General features: G+C 40.3%; 2 protein-coding genes across 3 annotated transcripts in view; both read left to right on the forward strand.

Annotated features, from left to right (window-relative positions):
- Positions 1 to 3,137: 3,137 nt before the first annotated feature.
- The window catches only part of LOC139120482 (insulin-like growth factor-binding protein 7), a 200,108-nt gene continuing 183,866 nt past the window's right edge, over positions 3,138 to 19,379 (forward strand). Inside the window, exons 1-4 of one of the 2 annotated variants that reach the window (XM_070684939.1) lie at positions 3,138 to 3,980; positions 4,694 to 4,899; positions 5,461 to 5,578; positions 6,358 to 6,387. In XM_070684939.1, the coding sequence (XP_070541040.1) occupies positions 3,578 to 3,980; positions 4,694 to 4,899; positions 5,461 to 5,578; positions 6,358 to 6,365 (735 nt within the window). In that variant the 5' untranslated portion in view covers positions 3,138 to 3,577 and the 3' untranslated portion in view covers positions 6,366 to 6,387. Of the gene's footprint in view, positions 3,981 to 4,693; positions 4,900 to 5,460; positions 5,579 to 6,357; positions 7,018 to 19,379 lie in introns of those variants that run through there. The other variant, XM_070684938.1, reaches the window with a different exon arrangement.
- On the forward strand, positions 11,179 to 15,470 carry LOC139120480 (insulin-like growth factor-binding protein 7). The gene is made up of 4 exons (XM_070684937.1): positions 11,179 to 12,043; positions 13,661 to 13,860; positions 14,338 to 14,449; positions 14,860 to 15,470. Exons 1-4 carry the CDS (start codon positions 11,617 to 11,619, stop codon positions 14,865 to 14,867), a joined length of 747 nt encoding a protein of 248 aa, XP_070541038.1. The 5' UTR covers positions 11,179 to 11,616; the 3' UTR covers positions 14,868 to 15,470.

The raw sequence follows: 19,379 nt of genomic DNA on the forward strand, positions 1-19,379 counted from the left end.
TCCGGCCTTTGTCATTACTTCCAAAAGGCAGCGTTCCCAAAACCTTTGGAAGGGCCGGGGGTGAGGCGACTGGTAAATTTGGAATAAAGATTGTTTTCAAGCTCTCGAAACCCTAAAAAAATTCAAGTACTTCTTTCCCACCAACAGTAATGTTTAAGTAACTCTGCCTGTCGTGTGCAAACGGTGTCAACTTTTTACTTTCTTAGTGCTGTAATTCATAAAAATTTAGAGAAAAAGGATAGCAAATTTCATTGGCGCGTCGCCCATGCGCATAAAGAGTGTTATGGAGTGAAGTACATGTAGTTTGTGTACCCCTATATGGCACTTTGATGGACATTCTAGAGTCCCGTATATTGCAACTGAAGGTATCAGCTGAAATGATACAAAGCAAAATGAGAGAGAGAGAGAGAGAGAGAGAGAGTATCATACCGCTTATGAGCAGTGTAGGAAATCAGACAACAACCTGCCGCACCTGCCAACTTTGAAACGTTGTCTGTTCTTACTATGTTATATAACTTACAAGACTTAGCCTTATTTAATCACTTCTCGTGAACATATACCAAGTATATCTCGCCTCTGATCTCAGCAAATAAAATTTGGAAATCATTCCATCTATCTATCAGGCAGGTACATCAAATGTTCACACTGCCCAACCGACTTAGAAAATCTTTACCTGTCCCGGGTAAGCGGGCATGCAGTCTGTGTTTTGAAGTAGTTAGCAACAAAATCTATGATATCGTCCGAATTAAATTCCAGTCTTAGCATGTTAGAAAGAAGACGTGTCTTCTCCCTAACACGTGACTCCAATATGGCGGAAAGACAACATGGACGATTTTATTATCAGCTATGATGATAATCCTATAAAACGGCATGCGAGACATACAACCTTGTCAAACGGTTGACACTATTATTGTCGATGTTATTGATTTTGACAGATATTATGCACTAAAACAACCACAGGGCCAGAAGGCGCTAGGAGTCATAACAAGTTGTAAATGTTGCATACGCTAATACTAAATTTGTGATTATGGACATAGTTCATAAAAATGTGATATTTCTATCATTATTGTACACTTAGACAAATAATCGATCTATACGAGAGACTGCGAAGCCAATATTGTGACCACGCATTATTGTGCAATATCAGCTATAGACCCTTATTTCCTAGGACCGTTGCTGCAAGAGCGTATTTGGCCTAAGTTCTGAAAATTACCGGGATTCCAGTATAGTTAGGTATCTATTTAATGTCATAATTTTATCAAAGATGTTCATAAATTTATTACTGGCATTTCATTTTTGACACATTTTTTATGACTAATAGTGCCACGGTCCTGTACAACAGCTTGAGTTATGCCTGCCGATTCTCACCATCTCATAACAATTATAGACGCTACGCGTACTTATGGAACGTAATTACATGTAACCAAAGAGCTGTAACTTGGAACTTCGAGTTGGACGATGCCATCAAGTTTAATAATTTTCCCCTTATATTTCCTTGTTGGTTACTACTACACATGTCAAGGTCACCGGTGACGTCGCGGCCTCCAGAGCAAGTACTATCCACTCACGTGGAATTCCAAAAAATATGGCTATACAATCGAATTATACTCAGTCTGAAGAAAACGTCGTGAAACTCTCTCACAGCCCCTTCGTTCGCTACGCAGGTATGCGCCCTCAACGGTCTTTCTGACAAACGACGCTCACTGAGCCAGCCGTGCTATAGCGTAGCGGACCTTTAAAATAGCCTTAAAAATCTTCATGTCCTTTTTACGGGACAATCTATAAGGGGTCACTCTGGATTTTGAGAGATAAATATTCGAAGTGAAAATTTTATATTTTCACCACATGCTTTTTATTTTCAAAAATCTTTATATGACTTGAAAGTGAAGAAATATCACCACACAATTCTGGTAAAACCGTATCCATGTATGCCAGCAAACTATTGTAAGAGGTGACGTCAAAAGTTCGATGTAAGATAAAAATACTAAGTCCGTTAAATTTTTGGATGGGGAGATTCGACCCCTTAAAGCTTCTGTTCGACAAATCGATTTTAAATAAAATTTGAGAAATTAAAAATATAAAGAAATCAAATGCATATTTTATTGAAACTCGGCGAATATGGAATTTGCTCAAACGCATTTGTGGCTACCCGGACCAACTTTCGCGTCGAAACTGCGAATTTTCGATGCAACAAGAATTACATATCGACGTTCTTTTCATACAAAATATGTAGCTATAGTGGTTTTGATCGGCGACTTCTTATAATTGGTTGGGAGTTCCAATCCGATAGAAAATAAACATTTAATTTACGGCTATATAACGTAACCTGTTGTATGCATACCATACACTCGAATTCAGACACGGCCCCCCTTGCTTCAGACAAAACCCACTGGTAAAAGAATCATTTTTCGTGGACAGCTTTTGATGATGTGGCTCTTTGCTACATTTTCTTCATGCAAACAGGAAGAAGAAGTCTACGTCTTGCGTGTAGGATGAGTTGGTAAGTTGTTTTGACCACGGCGGATTCAGGGTTCGTACTCAACCATCGTCGAAAACCACGGACCCCTCTACAGCAACCTGAACCAGCTAGTCGTAAAGCCGTTAAGATTTTTAATTTGATTAGATTTATTCTGATTTTTGCGCTCGTTTGTGTTGTAGAAAAAAAACACTTGCTTGCGAGAATGGCACACAACGTGCCCAAGGACAAGAAGAAGACACTTTGATTGACACCCAGGAAGAAGACAATTTGATTGATTGGTGTTCTTGTCAGTACATGGTTACGCTACCCCATATGTGGGGTAGAGTAACCGTGTATGTACCTTGATGTAACGATGAAGTCTGAATTCTTCCAGTAAAGATGTTATGTCGTTTTAATATTCAATTCAACCCTGGAATACTATACTATAATTTGCTTTATTTGACGTATAAGAGCCTAGCGATTGGGTTGATCACAGTCCTGCAGGGACTGTGGTTCGATGTAAACCTTAGTTGTGGAAATTTATCTTGCGTAATCATGAAGCCCTTCATCCGATATTAACCTTGCGACGACACTTTGCAGCGAAAAAATGGATTGTCTCACTCTGACACCCCTCTATATATTAATTGGTGTATGCCTTTACTTAGGCAAACAGTAGTTCATTGTTTACCGCCTGGTTCAAACCACGGTCCAGACAGTCTGTCCGTGGCATATCCTGTTGCCTCCACTGTAAAATGGCTTTTAAAGAATGGCATATAAAGAAATTACAGTAACCGGTTTTCGTAGGTATGATTGAAATGAAAAGAACAACAACAAGAGGTCTGTATCGTAGGGGAATGTAATAGACGATACCTAAACTCTTCTCCAACCATCGTCTCTTCAGGAAATGACGTATTCACTTTAACTGAGAACAGCGTTCTCGAATTTTCTCTCCATGGAAATGAGTAGTGAAACACAATGTTGTTTTGGTATGGCCAAGACGGTATAAATTCATTCTGTGCACTGGAGGTCGGCGGACCACAGTAGGTAGGGTGTCGTCGGATCGGTCGGAAGAGAAAAACGCCGCACAACTACAATCACAGCTCTAACTGTGGCGCGAAAATGAAGTTTCTCGCTCTGTTGATTTTGTCGATTGTCGGTATTTCGGCAGCCGACCAAGCCGAAGAGTGTCCACCCTGCAACTGGGAGGAATGCGAAGAGCGCGGTTGCAGATCATACACGTATGGTCACTGCGATTGCTGCTACGTCTGCGAGAAGATAGAAGAGGAGACGTGTGGGGGCGATAGGTTCGAACACGGCAAATGTCGCGATGGGCTGGTGTGCGAGAAAAAGCCAGGTGAAGAGGAAGGCGTGTGCTTGTGTACAGAACAGATGGGAAGTGTGTGTGGGTCGGACGATAAAGACTACACCAGCGTCTGCGAACTTCGTTTAGCGAATGAGAAGTTGAAGGCCGAGGGAAAACCAAGCGACATTGAAGTAAAAAACCAAGGCGCATGCCAAAGAGGTATGTTTTTATTCAGCCAACATAGATCTCATCGCGAACTCTGGCACAAGAATACCTTTTCCAGACCGAAAAGTTTTAATATTACTCTCGTTCACTGTACTACTGTGTACTGTAAATTATATCTCCGGTTATGACTGGACGCTGTCAGCCACACGGCTGGAACGGAAGTGCTACGTGTCATTCCAGATGCTTATTTGCATTTCAATTCACGTAGATCCAGAGTTTTCACTCCGTCGGCGGCCTTAGGGGTGGACCATTTGAACTTCGACACTGTTTTGGCACATGAGCAAGTTCGCTGCTGTATCAGCCGTCTGGCAAAGGATTTAATAAGAGCAGCAATTTTCGTTAGCTTTGTCGTCATTTTTTTTTCAGTTTCTTCAAACCACTTTCTCTGTGACAGTGAACCTAATCATTTACATCCATGACCTAATTGTCCTTGAGCCATAATCGCTTTCCCTTCAGGGTTAACAAAGGCATGTTGATTCCGCAATCACACTGTGAATAGTTTTTGCATAAAGTGATGGAGGCACTGTGGTGGGGGCAAGTTAGGGCCAGTGACCATAACTCTAGTAAGAGTAAATATTATCAATAGTCCTAGCTCAGGTGAAATTTCATTGTGATAGGATCTGTACTCTAATAACTTTCGTGTCATTTTCTTTTCCGTTGAGTGCTCCTTCTTGACTTGCAAGACGTTGGTTTCACTTTTTCCCCAGCTCCAACCATAAAGGTGACCAACGAGAACTCGACCATCGAAGAAGTTTCCGGGGCAAACTTGTATCTGAGCTGCACGGCGCACGGTGTGCCAACACCAAAAATCTCGTGGCATTTCAAAGGCGACGAACTGCCCGGCGACAACGACAACGTTCAAGTTCAAATGATGAGAGGCCGATCACGTTTCGAAACGAACAGCTTTATGGTTGTAAGTAAAATTTTGTGACTCTGTAATTTCGTATTTAAATGTCACCATCTCGGAAGGTGTTAGCCCATTGGTTGGCTGAATCTTCACGGTTATGACTGAATAATACAATTAGACTCCCTAAGTTGCCATGAATAGTGACAATCGACCAATCAGATATAACCTTCCGAGCACGCTGCACATCAGCAGACGTTAGGTGACCGGTGGTGGAATGTACCGCTGCAATGTTTACATAAAGCTTGGCCAAATGCATGAGTTTACGTCATTTTGTTGTACCATTGCTCACGTTAATGTTTAGAGCACTGGGATGTAACCTTGATATGTCCCTTTGCAATACAAAACTGAATAGTTTAAACTTTCATGAAGACGATATGGTAGAAGATATGGCCACGTAAAAGGGACAGAGCTTTTTATCATGGGTAAATGGAAGTTTTCACACACCTGACGTCTGGTAGTCTGCCAAACAAAGTAAAGTTAGTTCGCGTTCACAAAGGCTAGTGTGTAGTGTATGTACGGTAGGATTTGATTTGTGATTTGTTTTGTTTGTTTTCTTTCATCTTCCAGTTAGTTGTCCCTCGACCAATCGATTCTGGGAATTACACTTGCAAAGCTTCGAATTCTAATGGCGAAGCATCCGAAGAAATTTCAGTCACCATACACCCAAACTTAAAGGACAAAACAGGTAAATTCCTCAAAAGTGCCACTTGTCACACGCAAGACAGGGAAACAGTATTAGTCCCTCCTAAAGTACTTTATTACCAGAATTGTTCAAATTCGTGTTTTTGTCAAGGAACAAAAAAAATCTCATTCTCTGCGAAAGTAGCTTCCTCGGCACTTTGGTGGCCAAGCCTGGTTTAGCAGAGAGAAAGCGATTCATGCAAGTCTATGACGCGCATGCGCAATAGACCTTTGAACGAACGAGGTTTCTCGCCACGTTCCCGTGTGTGGCGGGACTGTTTTAATTAATTCCGTACACTTACAAGAAGGCACGGTGTCGTCAGAAAGGGAAATCAGGCACTATGACTTATTTATTGTTCTTAATTGTACATGTACATTCGTCTGATAGGATGTTGATTCGGCTGGTAAGTTGCGGTAAAAGGTCAGTGAAATACGATTTACGCTGAAAAAAACTCAAAACATCTACAGAATTGTTGTTGAGTGATTTAATGATGCACTCATTTGCTAAAGGATGGCAATGTTAACATACTCTGATTAGTGAATAGTTGCATGTCTTTTTTAAACAGTGCTGAGATTTTCGAATGTAGGTATTAGATTCACAAATTTGGCACAGTTCGCTCCGTCTAATACAGAAGTTATCCAGTATCAAATAAAGATAGTGTAGCATTTGCCAATGGTATAATATCATCTTAGACTCTCCTCATCATCTAAACTCAGTGACAAGTTTTTGAACCGTACAACAATTGTGATTAATACCATTCTCTTTTTTCATTTCGATTTCAGAGCTCTAAGGCAAGTCATCCCGAGAGTGCTTGGCGATACTAGTTGATTTCAAGTGGTGCTAACCCTTCAGTAGAACTTGAACTTAGACGTCTAGCAAATTTTTATACGTATTCAGTGGTTTGATAGGTATACTTTTACTGATTTCTTCGTTTGCAAATTGTCAAGATATATATATCTCGATTTGTCCACTTTGTCAAGTACCCTGAAAAGTGTTGCATGGCAGCCCTTCTTTAGTTTTTGTTAGGACGCGATGAGAGCTGTTTAAATTTCGAAGCGAACACTTCTTCATTTGAAAGACCAAAACTACAAGGTTATGGTAGTCAGGAATTTGTATCATCGTCTGATACAATCAGTGCATGTAGTTCTGACAGTTGAAGTTGAAGGTAGAGGGCACCCATCTTTAGAACTTTAAAAATTGAATCGGAAAATATCGGAGGGAGTCTGAGGGAGGGTGCATAATACAGTTAGGAGTCTTATAAACTTGAGAAATTCACCAAGGCACATAAGTTCATATGAAGTCAACTGTTTGGTCATGGTTTTACGTCATATTGAGTTGTCATCGAACATTTCCCAAACAGGTATGTCCGTAGCATTTTGTTGTTTTGATGTTGAGTGTAGTACTGTAAAACGCTATGATTCAATAAAAGTATTTTTTTCTGACGACCATTGCTGTGTGTACTATTTCAGTGTTTAAATAGAGTTTTTAGTTGTCTTTGCGTCCTTGCGGCTGAAGAAAGGCGAATGGATCATTGTCGATAGTGTTGAGTCAATAAATTCATTCAACGGCAAGATCTTTGCAGGAACCCACCCAGTCTATACGCCCCACTTAACCCTTTCACCACCATGGTTTTACCCAAACCCATTATTATCAATGGTGATCTTGGACCTGTTTACAGGGAACTGAAGATGAACAGGTTAAAACGTAGCACACAAAGCCGAAACGAAGGGATCGCCAATGATCTAGCATGATCGTCGATATGAAACCAAATTAAGTGCGGCCCAACAGAACTTACATGGAAATATCAGTTCTCTTTCTGTCTGTTGATTTTATACAAGTGCATGGTTAGTAAATAAGTACTGAATTTAAAACTTTGCATGGAATTCGGAAATGACAGTTCATCACTCATGGGATCGTTACCCGGGTATTTCAGGGCCCATAGGTGATTGCACAAATTCATTTCTGAGTATCTCTGGATGCTTCTCCTGTAAACTCCAGTACCAGACTTTTCAAGCTGTTAACTTAGAAATACACCTATGCCAAGCTTTCGAACAGTTATCCTTTTGAAAGGACATGCAGCGTATTTTGCATTGGATTCCGATGCAAATAAACTGCCAGATTTTCACCAGTTTCATACGGAATCCTTTTGCATATGCCATGCATATTCCGCACCGCAAGGAGTCATGTGTACATGAAACTGTCCTCTTGAGCTACCGCAAATTCTTCCGAATCTTTTGTATCAGTGATGGGGATGGAAGGGCTCTTCATGTCTACTTGGTGTCGTGACTTACGGCCACCAGGATCGGAGAAGACGGTTACACAGTCGACATGTCGACTGGAAAAGTGTAAAGCTGCGTTCAATAAAAAATGGTGAGAGGGGCTGGAGGAATTAACAGGGAGGATTCGAAAATTCAGGGGGTAGTCGAGGGGGGACTTGAGGGACCTGAAAATATTTTGGTTTCCAACATTTTGATGTCGTTCAATGGTTCTGATGTTAGTGATAAATAAACAAAATCTGGAACTGTTTTGTCGCATTTTATGACTTTAATCTCGAAAAAAGTCTAAAAAAGTGTGAATGCCATTAAATTTTCGTAAAAACAAGTTGACCTTGTAGCGGGGCAGGAACTGCGACTGTTGATATTTTTTTCAATATTTCTGTGCAATGTATCAAATACAGTTTCTTGGTGTCTCTACAGCATGCTAAAAACACGATATTCAGTTTGTCAACAAAGCCCGTTCGTCTAAATTAGAGTTCAGACTTAAAGTTTATGTTTGTCAATGATACAAATGCACGGTACACGTTGGCTGTGTTGGCAAGACTGAATACTGGACAGTTCAACATGCTGTAGGGAGTAGAACAAGAACGCAGTTGTATAAACTGAACCAAAATATTGTCAAAATACAAAGTTAATACAGCTACCGCCCTGCTACTGCCTACGGGTAGTGTCACTGTCACTGCATACCGGCAGGGACAGTGATAGCTCTGACTCTGATGTAATTGCTGAGTTGAAGAAGAGTTTCGGTCATAGGACTCTCAATTGACAGTGAAACATACTTGTACACAAGATCAGGCCAGAGTGCAACACATAGAAGACTAGGAGACTTATTAACAGTTACTATGGATTTGTCAATTCTGGCATATGAGAATAATCAAATATTAGAGAAAAAAGATGGGGTCACCATGCTTGATCTTATACAAATGTACGATGAAAAGTCACAGTTTTTATTATAAAACCATTCATTCCAAGTTCATGCAGTGAATGAAATTTTCACATCTCATCGTACAATAACACAAAAGTAAAACTTTGAACAGTAAAGACTCTAATTTAAATGAAAAAATGTGTGACTATTAAAATGGAATTCTTTATTTTTTATCAAATTTGCCATTAGTACATTATTACACCCAAAATTTCTGAGATTAAAACATTTATTCGATGGAATATTTAAACTCTCCAGTACTGTCAATTTTGTAAAACATTTATAAGTAGCATCCATGTTGTATATGTCTTGTACTTTTGGGGAAAAAAAAACATTCGGTAGGTCTATGTGCTCACTTCTTCACAATTTGGCAAAATGTAGCCAGGAATTCACAATTTGCATACTCTCTCATGAGAGACTCTAACATTATATAACATAACATGAACACAAAAACGAAAAAAATAGTGTATGAGATGCGTGGAGCCGTTTTCCCTTTATTGCAGTTCTGAACGTATCAAACGCAAGGGCTAAATCGGTTAATGATTGCATTTGGTCTGCATTCAGATCATTATGGCGACGACGACTCGGTCTGGACCGCATATGCAGCAGGTAAAAAACAGAAGACAAGCCTGTACCACGTCGTTCATTTCAGCCATCTTGTTACAATGCATGGCGAGACGTAGCCGTAATCTGGCTGTCGAATGACAGTGTGATCTTTTGACGCTACGTTTCGAAACCAGTGTGGTTCTTCCTCTGTCGCTTTTTCGATATTTTCTCCCCTTGGATTTTTGTTTCACTCTTTGTGGCTTAATCATTGTCAGTGTTTTGTTTGTCCAGTAAGGAGGCTAGAATATTTATATTCGAGTCAGTTGATTGTGTTTCATTTTGTTCGGTCTTTTCTGAAATATTGTGTACTTGTGCATTTATGAGCGACTCTAACATAGCATAACATATATTTATATGTCTAAAGTGCCAATGTCGCGGTATCCTCTCATCGATCATGGACCGATCGATTAAGTCCATCCAGCTACCGATGCCGGTGGAATCATAAACTGATAGCAAACGCACAACAAAGACCGAGAAGCTTCCACTGATCTTTGGCGAGGACACATGCACCCTGGAGATGAAATTTGACTTTCAGATAAGCCTACCATTGTTAAGTTCAACCTTGAAGTTAATTAAGATGTGGCAATTGTTTACTAGTATATGCTAATAAGTAGTTGCGTAATTGATTTTAATAAAAATCAAAGGACTTGATGTATCTGACCGCGTTGCCTGTCGTCCACCGATACATCCACGCACGGTCCCTCGATGTGTATATACGAACGGACAAATATACATCAATATATTTCTAAAGCTTCTTGCCTGCAAATATTATGGTAGAACCCACGGCCCCTCCATTAAGGGACCGTGTAGAACCCTATCGTTTTGCGGAGTATCTGTGGGGAAATGTGTTGAAAATGTTTAAACAGTCAGTCGATGACGCAACATCTTGATATTAAGCTTCAGATGGAGCCCTTTATATTTATTATGTCACAGCATTACTCTAACCTGACTAAAAGCGTCCTAAATCTATGTATGGCACAACACGTTTTTTTACGTCTCAGATATGTAATACTTGATGAGCTTGGTTACAGATTTATAAGTCAGATTCTTCAATATTAAAAATTTTGGCATTTTCAAAACGCAGCAGCGGATATCAGTTGCCCCGCTAATTTCAAATGGAATAGTTGGTGGCTATTCCCGAACTGACAAATTCATTTCAAATCTTGGGAATGCCACAGGTAGTAGATTGCTCCCAAGCCAAAGTTAATCAGGCATGTCTGCAACAATAGACGGTGTGTCTATGCTGCAACCTATACCGACAGTCACTATGACGACAGATATATTGAAACCGCTGAAAGAGTTCACACTTTCCCACCAATCACGTCCTGTATTTTGAAATCCTTTCATCGTTCATGTGAGATCATAGGGGTGTAATCTACTTCAGGGGTCAAGAGGTGACGAGCATTTATGGAACGTGTTATGTTCTGTATAACGTACTGTACTCATGGAGGTACAATAATTTCATGCGTCTACGATGAGACTTTACTATGGGGTTTCTTTTAGGTCCGGATCCCTTGGAGATAATGTGAGCGAACAGCAACATTGTTCTATATCAATCATTAATAATAAAATTACGCAACCAAGTGTTCAGTATTTACACAATTGAGTAGAAAGAGACTGACAAAAAATCATATTGACATGTGAACTCTTCATGGAGTTCAAACCATATGCATAGACCCTGGAGAAAAACTTCGAGGGTCTGTGTTCAAACCATGGAATGTTCGAACATGGATTTCGACCGTCTGTGGTCCGGGCAATAAACAGACAGTCCACTGTCTTGGCGAATAGAACGTCATAGAGCCTCTGCCTAGCAATTGGTTACGAGCTGTAACTCCGCCGCACAGCGAACAAATGATAGTGAGCCTTTAGTCTCGTCCAGTTCCTATACTCGGTGTTCAGCTCAGTTGACTGCCATGTCAACGCATCACTATCTTCGCCACATCCTCACAATCTTTGGTATCCATTGTTGTAACTCCATGCTTTATTATTGACAGAAGGTGTTTTGAACAGACCAATCGGTACTTGAAACTGTTGGGTCAAGTTTGGGTCAAGCCTACTATTTATCTGGCCTTGTTCCGTGCAACAATTTCTTTTCTGGTATGGCCTCTGATTTAAAATCGTTCTGAATGTTGATTTGCTCCTTGTACACAACAACACAGCGTCGAACAGCCAGCGTCGGACCCTGAGCGTGAGCAACGCAGTACCGTTCTGGTAGCCTTGAATGCGAGTTTAGAAACATGAAAGTATTCCTTGTCTTCGTGCTGGCCTCTCTGTGCCTCGGTGCACCTCAAGAGGGTTCGGAGGCGGACGGAGAATGCCCTCCTTGCAAGAAGGAAGACTGCCAGTTACGGAATAACTGCATGGCTTACGCTAAAGACGACTGTGGATGCTGCTTTGTGTGCCTACGAAGCGAACAAGAAGCTTGCGGCGGTGAGAACTGGGACACCGGCAAGTGTCGGGAAGGACTCGATTGTTACATAAACCCCGAGAAAGAAGACCAAACTGAAGGCACCTGCATTTGCGTGGAGGACTCCGACAACCTATGCGGGTCAGACGATGTCGATTACAAAAGTATCTGTCATCTACAATGGGCCAACAAAAAATTAGAAAAGGATGGTAAACCAGGCAACATTGAAGTTAAGAGTAAAGGCTACTGCAAAAGAGGTTTGTATGAATTATTTATGCGTAAAGAACCGGGGACGCTGTGATTCTCTTTATCGCCCATGGAGGAGCCAGATAGTTAAAACCCAGACTTCTTTCAAAATACAGTGTGTATACACGTGAAAATGTGCGCTTATCTTTTTTGCTCAGGTGTAGCGTCCATCTTTACTGTTATTTCCAGAGGTATAAAGGCTGAAAAGCAGACCGATTCCAGACGGAACTGCCACGTGTGACTTTCTGCATACCAATACATACTTCCGGTCGCTTAGTATGCTAATAACCCCAATTGAACCCCGACGCATTCTTCAAGTTGCAGTGAAGGGCTGCCCTGCACTCGCCCCATGGGCCTATGCCCTACAATAGAAGAGATTTGTCGTATTTTGCCATCACCGTCTGACCGCGTAGGCTCCGTCCTCCACGGTCACTTCACTCAAATGTGCGCAATTCGCTCAAGACCGAAGTTACCATCTTTCAAAGATGGAAATTGAGCCAATATAGCAAACGTATTTGGAATAGCATTTTAAAGTTCATCGTGTTTGGAGGTAGAAGCAAGACTTTTTTTTCTACCTCCATGATAAGCTGATGTGCATAGACAGTTTTATGATCTATGATATGTGCAACTTCGCATGTTGCTCAAGGGCCTTATTTCCTAGTAGCCAGCATGGAACCTGGAAATCTGGTTGTTGTTGTTTGTATTGTTGTTTATATTTATATTCGTCGTGATTTTGTTGTTGTTCTTAATTATAGGAATAGAGTGTACGTTTGGACAGAGTTGCATTGGGTCAAATGATGTGTCCTTGTAGTGTTTCTTGTGACATCTACATTACGTTTGAAACAACAAAATAGTTATGTTCGTCGAATCTTATTTATTTATTTATTTATTTGCAAAGAAAACCAACGGGAATAAGTCAAACTTACAGGTTCCACAACAACAACGACAACAACAACAACAACAACAAACATTGGGAATATAAAGATAAACAATACAAACAACAACAACAACAACAACAACAACAACAACAACAACAACAACCAGATTTCTAGGTTATCTTTGAGTACCTTTGCATTGAACACAATTGGAACTGATTTGGGATAATTGGATTTTCATATTTTTCAAATTTCTCAAAAATGTTAGGTGCCCTAAAGCTGAACGTTGCGATATTACAAATTACTCATAAAAAAAGTGAAGTGTGTAACTTAAACAGAAAAGTAGCTGAACTTACATTTGCAGATCAAATAGACATTACTTCACCGTCAAATTATCCCAAATTAGTTCCAATCGTGTTATTGATAGGTAACCTCGACTTACTCCAAGTCTGTTGGCATTAAAGTATCAAAACATAGTAGACTGTTGCTTGGCCCAGCCAGTAACTCAGCTGCCGAGAAAAGCCAAGTGACTAGCGGCCAGTATATGCGTAACCTTTAATACTCCTAAAAGCAACATAAACGATCGATCACGGGGTTGTTTGGGCTACGGCCTCAGGAAGACTAGAACGGGACCTCATACTGTTTGTACACTGCTTATATCACTCAGACCATGGGGATAGCAGCGGAGACCCAATACAACCTCAATGGAGGGTCCTCTGATGAAAGTAACCGATTTTCCTTTATTATCCACAGCCCCAACGATCAAAACACCGAATACCACGCTAGACCATATAGCTGGATCTGAGATGTATCTGTTCTGCAAGTCTCATGGGGTGCCCACCCCTAAAATGGCCTGGTTCCAGGGTGATGAAGAGTTGCCCGGCGATAATGAAAACGTTCAGTTGCAACTGATCAGAGGCAACGAACGAAATGAAATGATCGCCTACCTGATCGTAAGTACTCTTGCTCTCATACTTGTGACAGAAAAAAAATGTTTTCCATGCTAGCTTTCACATAGGCAGTACTGCTCCTGTTCTGAAAAAATGGCGACTATCTGCTATGGAGAACAGCAAAGAACAAGCAAAGGTGAAAATGTCACCATCTCCATGTCGTATTTTAATCAGACTACCGCTCCACCCCTGTTACCAGGGTTCTGTGACCTAAGTGCTGTTAAACTTATTGTTTGTGTGTGGATGCTGTTTACACAGATTCATGAGAATACAATAACCTAGAATTTATATTCATAGCGAGTTGCCCGAAATTTGTATGCGCATTCAGATGGCGACAAAATGCAGACCACAGAACAACGCAGAAGATACGGCTTTGTGTTGGATATTTTTCATATCATAGAAGAAATAATATTCAATTTTTCCCAGATCTAACATGGGTAACATGATTTTCTTTTTTACGTTTTCTCCACCCAACATCAGTTCATCGAACTGCGTCCAATCGATGCCGGAGAATACACCTGCACGGCAACAAATTCTGAAGGCGACGCCAAAGAAACTATTACGCTCAATGTTGCTCAAAACTACAAAACTGGTAAGTATGGCCTTGCCCGTAAAGCTAACCCGTGCCCATGAGTTAATTTCAGTTAGATATCCCAAAATACTGTCTTTCATAAAAAAAATCTCCATAAATGATAAGTTATCAGTTATGGGTAAAATATTAAGTACGTGAACGATTGTAACAAAGTAACACATCTACAGTTGTGGCATTTGCCATATTGTGCTCAAGGATATGATGCCGATTGGTTTCATCATTTGTGTTTAATAGTCGTTACTCTAAATTTAATCCTTCCAGTGTGTGATGTATGATAACCTCTTATTTTCCTGTGAACCACCGTTTATGTGGCAAAAAAATTGTTTTGCCGGTACCATGCCTTCAGGGAATCACAAGGGGTGTGTGGACCCAGCACGTTCACTAACTTCTCTGTACCATTTCTTTTTCAGAACTTTGAGGGCGCAAGACCTGGTTGTGTGGTAGTTTCTTCAATTCCTTTCCGTATAATGGTGCTACTGTTTTTGTCTTCCTTGAATTGGTGCTACTTTATACTAGAGTACTTTTTAACGCAATTCAATTTAGTTTGTATGTAGATCGTGACATTTGAAAGCTACTGGCCTGTAATATCATCAGATACGAATTTTTAAGTTTTCGTTGTCATTCAAGAAAAAACACTCATATAGTACATTTATTGTTCGAGTCTGAGACATTTTCATTACATTTGTACTTCACTACATTGCCAATGAAAACCCAATTTCTGCTAAAATCATCGTCAAATCGACGCATTATTAGGAAATACATTGCTGCCGGTGTAGAACCTTCCTGCTAAAGTTAAATTCTAATTGAGACAGCATTGGATTTACTAAAAGGCAGTTGTCACCAAATACTAGTCCATCACACTTTTGTACGTTCTCTTAAAGTCACTTTACTTTTGTTGAAAGCGTACTTATAAAACTGTCGTACTTAACACGGTGTGCAGGATATTTGAAATCATTTGAGTAGATAAAATATTTCTCGTAGTAAAGAAGAGTTGGCAAATAAATCGTAACATTTTGAATAACGCTTTATCTCCGGAAACTTCATTTTGACTTCGCTCACTGACTCTAGATGGCCTATTCTTCGTTTTTATTGTACTTGAACGAGAGTAAAAACCGAAACACTTTTCTTGATCAACGTCACGGTCGTCCTCCACTTCCTTGTACGCGAGATACGTGCGTGTGTGTATGTTATGTGGTATGTTCGTGAATATGTGGATATTCTGTAAGAGTCGGTATCAATATGCACGTCTGACCAGCGCATTTTCGGTTAATTATCACCTTGGTAACAAACCTGTGTTTAGTACCTATGCGTTCCGACTCGGGCAAGTTTTGTATGGGTCAACAAGAAACTTGTTTATAGTCTTCCTTTCCCAACCTCATTACTTGGCTGACGCAATTTCATAACCAAGGTAAAGAGCGCCACTAGCGGTAGGGGCAGATATTGAAGTCGTTCACTCTGAACCGCTCGCGGATTGTTATCGCGATTTCTTATGCACGAACGAAGCGACGAGGTCGAGAAGACAAGACTACGAGAAACTCTGCCACGAAAAGCGTCGGTGACGCCTTTTCAATATGCAGCATAGAGCTTTTGTTGTAAAGGAATGGACAGAACGTAACCCCGTACGTAATCGCAAGTCCTTGTTTCCCGGATTGATTCTAAAGTTATGCGATAAGAAGAGGGCGTAACTAATTTAGAACGAACACCGCTAAGGTGTATTGCAAATACATATTGCTACAAACACAAGGTAATGTTATTTGCAAATGTCTGGAACTGACAATCGTGGGAGCTGTGAACAAATACGCTGTTTTTGTGCTGACGTTTTTAGAAGACATTTCGTAGCATAAATAATCTAAAGCGGATGTTAACTTTGCTGTAATACAGTCTCCTAGAAATGCAAAATGGATTAGTTTTTAGAGCAAGATTACCATTGTTTCAAGTGGTACTACAAGGCGGTGACGAAATTGATTACAAGTAGTTGCTTGAGAGAAACATTTCAATGTTTCACGTGGTACTGCAGGGTGATGACAAAGTGGCGAATGGTTTGTGTGTTGATCAATTGTCTTCATCTCCAGTAGCAGTGTACATATTCATTCATTAAACACAATTCTCATCAAATGACCATGCGACGGTGGCAATTCCCATAATACATCTAATTTTTGAGGAGTGTATTGAAGGTCACCGGAGCTTCTCACCCCAATGTATCCCGACTGTAAGGCGATGCTAATCCCAGAAGCTATGGCATGGAATCGGAGAAGTGCATTCCATTAGTATAACAGCTCCCCGCCGCTACAAAGTGGCAATGTGGAATGCGGGAGGACAATTCACTCCAGAAAGTTTCGAAATGAATGAGTTACTTAAGTGCATGACCTTAAATCATCAGTTTAGAATTCAAGACGAAAGTTTCATTGGTGGAGTGGGAGTGGTTTCGACAATTCACGGTCGTTGAATTACAGCGTGCATAGCTAATATTGATCATCAATACTTAACTCCTAAGCCCATGGCCAGGTATTGAAGGCCAATTTCAAATCTGTAATTTGTTGCAGACTTTGAATCCCAACGATAATGGTAGAATGCCCCTCGAGACAGATATCCACCCCTCAAATTTTCACGAGACATTTCTGGTCTACGCACTTGTGAGAGCCCATTTTGAAGCTTGAAAAATCGAAATTTAAATTTTCCCCAATGGCGTCATTTTGAATAACAAATATCGGTAATATTTCATGCTGCAGTGCTATATGGAAACACAAACATTTTCTCCCGTTGCCAGAGTCTAGACAAGGTTAAACGAGATATCAGAGCCGTGCTTTGTACGGGTGATTAGTAGCGTGTCTTATATTGGATAGCCTTTCAGTCCGTGAACAGCCGAACTGTATGACAGCCAGCAACATTACTGTGAACGGTTGTTGGACAGGTATTGGTTGATGTATAGTGGATCAGTTTTCGTCGTGACCTCTCTGGAAGGCAATGGCAGGAAAATGAGCAAGATTTAGGCTGCTGCTGCAAACTAGTAGAATCAAATTTAATGCTTTAACAATTGTGGTAAATTGTGCGGCACTATCCACGCAGATGCAAAGCTAGCTGCGTGGTCATCAGTCATTTCATATCAGCTTTGTTTTCTTACTCAGCAGCCGCGGCATTGAGAGAAAATCTGAGAGCCTGAAAATTCTTTAATATAGATAATGAATATCTTGCAGTATCCCCCCAGATATATAAGCACAATAATTATCCTGATGGCAATGAATCGAATGAAACTAGTCTACCAAAATAAATAACTAAAAGGATATTCTATAAATTTAACTCTCCCGCATTTGCTTGTCATTGAAGAGCTCAGAAGTGAGCACACTTGATAGCGCCCCCAACTGTTCTCAGCACATGGCAAATTGAGATATCAGATGCAGAATGTCGTGCCTTCTCATCGTGTGTGAAGATTCACACGGTAAGAGTCTGCGACGGACAGAAAGAGAGAAGGCATAGTCACAATAACTGAGTAAGATTACATTCTTTAGTGTATAAGCTGTAAACGAAGAGCGACCAAAACATCTGAAACGACTGACCAGTGATATTACAAATAGTAGAAAAGTGCATGTCGCTCTTGAAACATTACTTTTCTTTACTACATGTTACATGTTTATTACCACTACACAAAATCAAAGCTGAATAGCAGGATATGGTGACTGAATATACAAGGTATGCTGGGAAGCGTTACAGTTGCACTCATTATATTTATAATTAATTAATTAATGAAAGGCTATCCAATGCTATCCAATTAATTAATTAATTGATTAATTAATTCTCTCTCTCTCTCTCTCTCTCTCTCTCTCTCTCTCTCTCTCTCTCTCTCTCTCTCTCTCTCTCTCTCTCTTATCAAATTGTTCTTCCTTACCTTGTTCGAATCTGTTGCTCGTCATAGTCTCGGCATTTCTATCGTGAAATTGAATGCAGAGGACATTCGAATTTCGATGTGGGCTCGACAAATGCTATTTAAATCCTAGCAGGGATTTGCGTAATGACGACGTCAAAACATATTGTGGTCTGCCCGTATGGTTTGCATCTGACTCGCTTACTTTATTACTCAACATCTCCTCTGGTGATCTCTCTTGAACTGTAAAAAGTGCAACTCTGATAATTTTTTTGGTTTTGGCGTTGAGCGTCCTCATTATAATAGCTGGAAGATTACTTTGCTTTTAGGTGTTTTAAAAATCAGGTTTACTTATTCGATCGAGTTTTTCGACAATCCCTGCAAGAATTAAGGCCATTAATTTCATTTGCGTATTAGTTGCAAGTGATTTATTGTAAGTCAAGTGATTGACGGTTTGGATACAGTCTCTTCCTTGAAATGCAACAAATATATCTTAGAAATATTCGAACTCAGGTAGTTTCAGGTAATAATATCGAGGCGGTTTAGATATGACAAAATATCGATATCTCGCGAGACTTCATAATATTTTCTACTTCAGTCTGTGTTCACATTTGCCTTTGCAAGTATCCGGTTTAATATCAACTTAAACGATATCGTCGTTTTAAATAGTCTGCAAGGATGCAAACGTCAAGGGCAATCAGTAAAACGATCAAAATATTTATGACGCCCAAATCAATGATCAATGTATAATTCAGATGCACGGAAAATCAGTGCACATGATATTCCTTTGTGAATAAATGGAAATTTAATTCATGCTTGAAGCTTTTCATTGTTCGAGTTTCATATGGCAATGAATCCAAAAGCTGTTTGGGCTTCAGATGAGAAAGCCTGTACTCCACGTATTTCAGTTGATACTGAGATACGCAAATTAAAACTGATTTTTAGATTCGGAGCGCAATACACGGCCAAGTTTGTAGCGATCATCTTGAGCAGATCTTGACTGTAGGGTGAAGCTTTGCCATCGCGAGGTTTGGAAATCAGTGACAGGATTGTGAAGTCAAGTCTGTGTTG

Source organism: Ptychodera flava, chromosome 20 (genome assembly GCF_041260155.1).
Source record: "Ptychodera flava strain L36383 chromosome 20, AS_Pfla_20210202, whole genome shotgun sequence".
Classification (NCBI taxonomy): domain Eukaryota; kingdom Metazoa; phylum Hemichordata; class Enteropneusta; family Ptychoderidae; genus Ptychodera; species Ptychodera flava.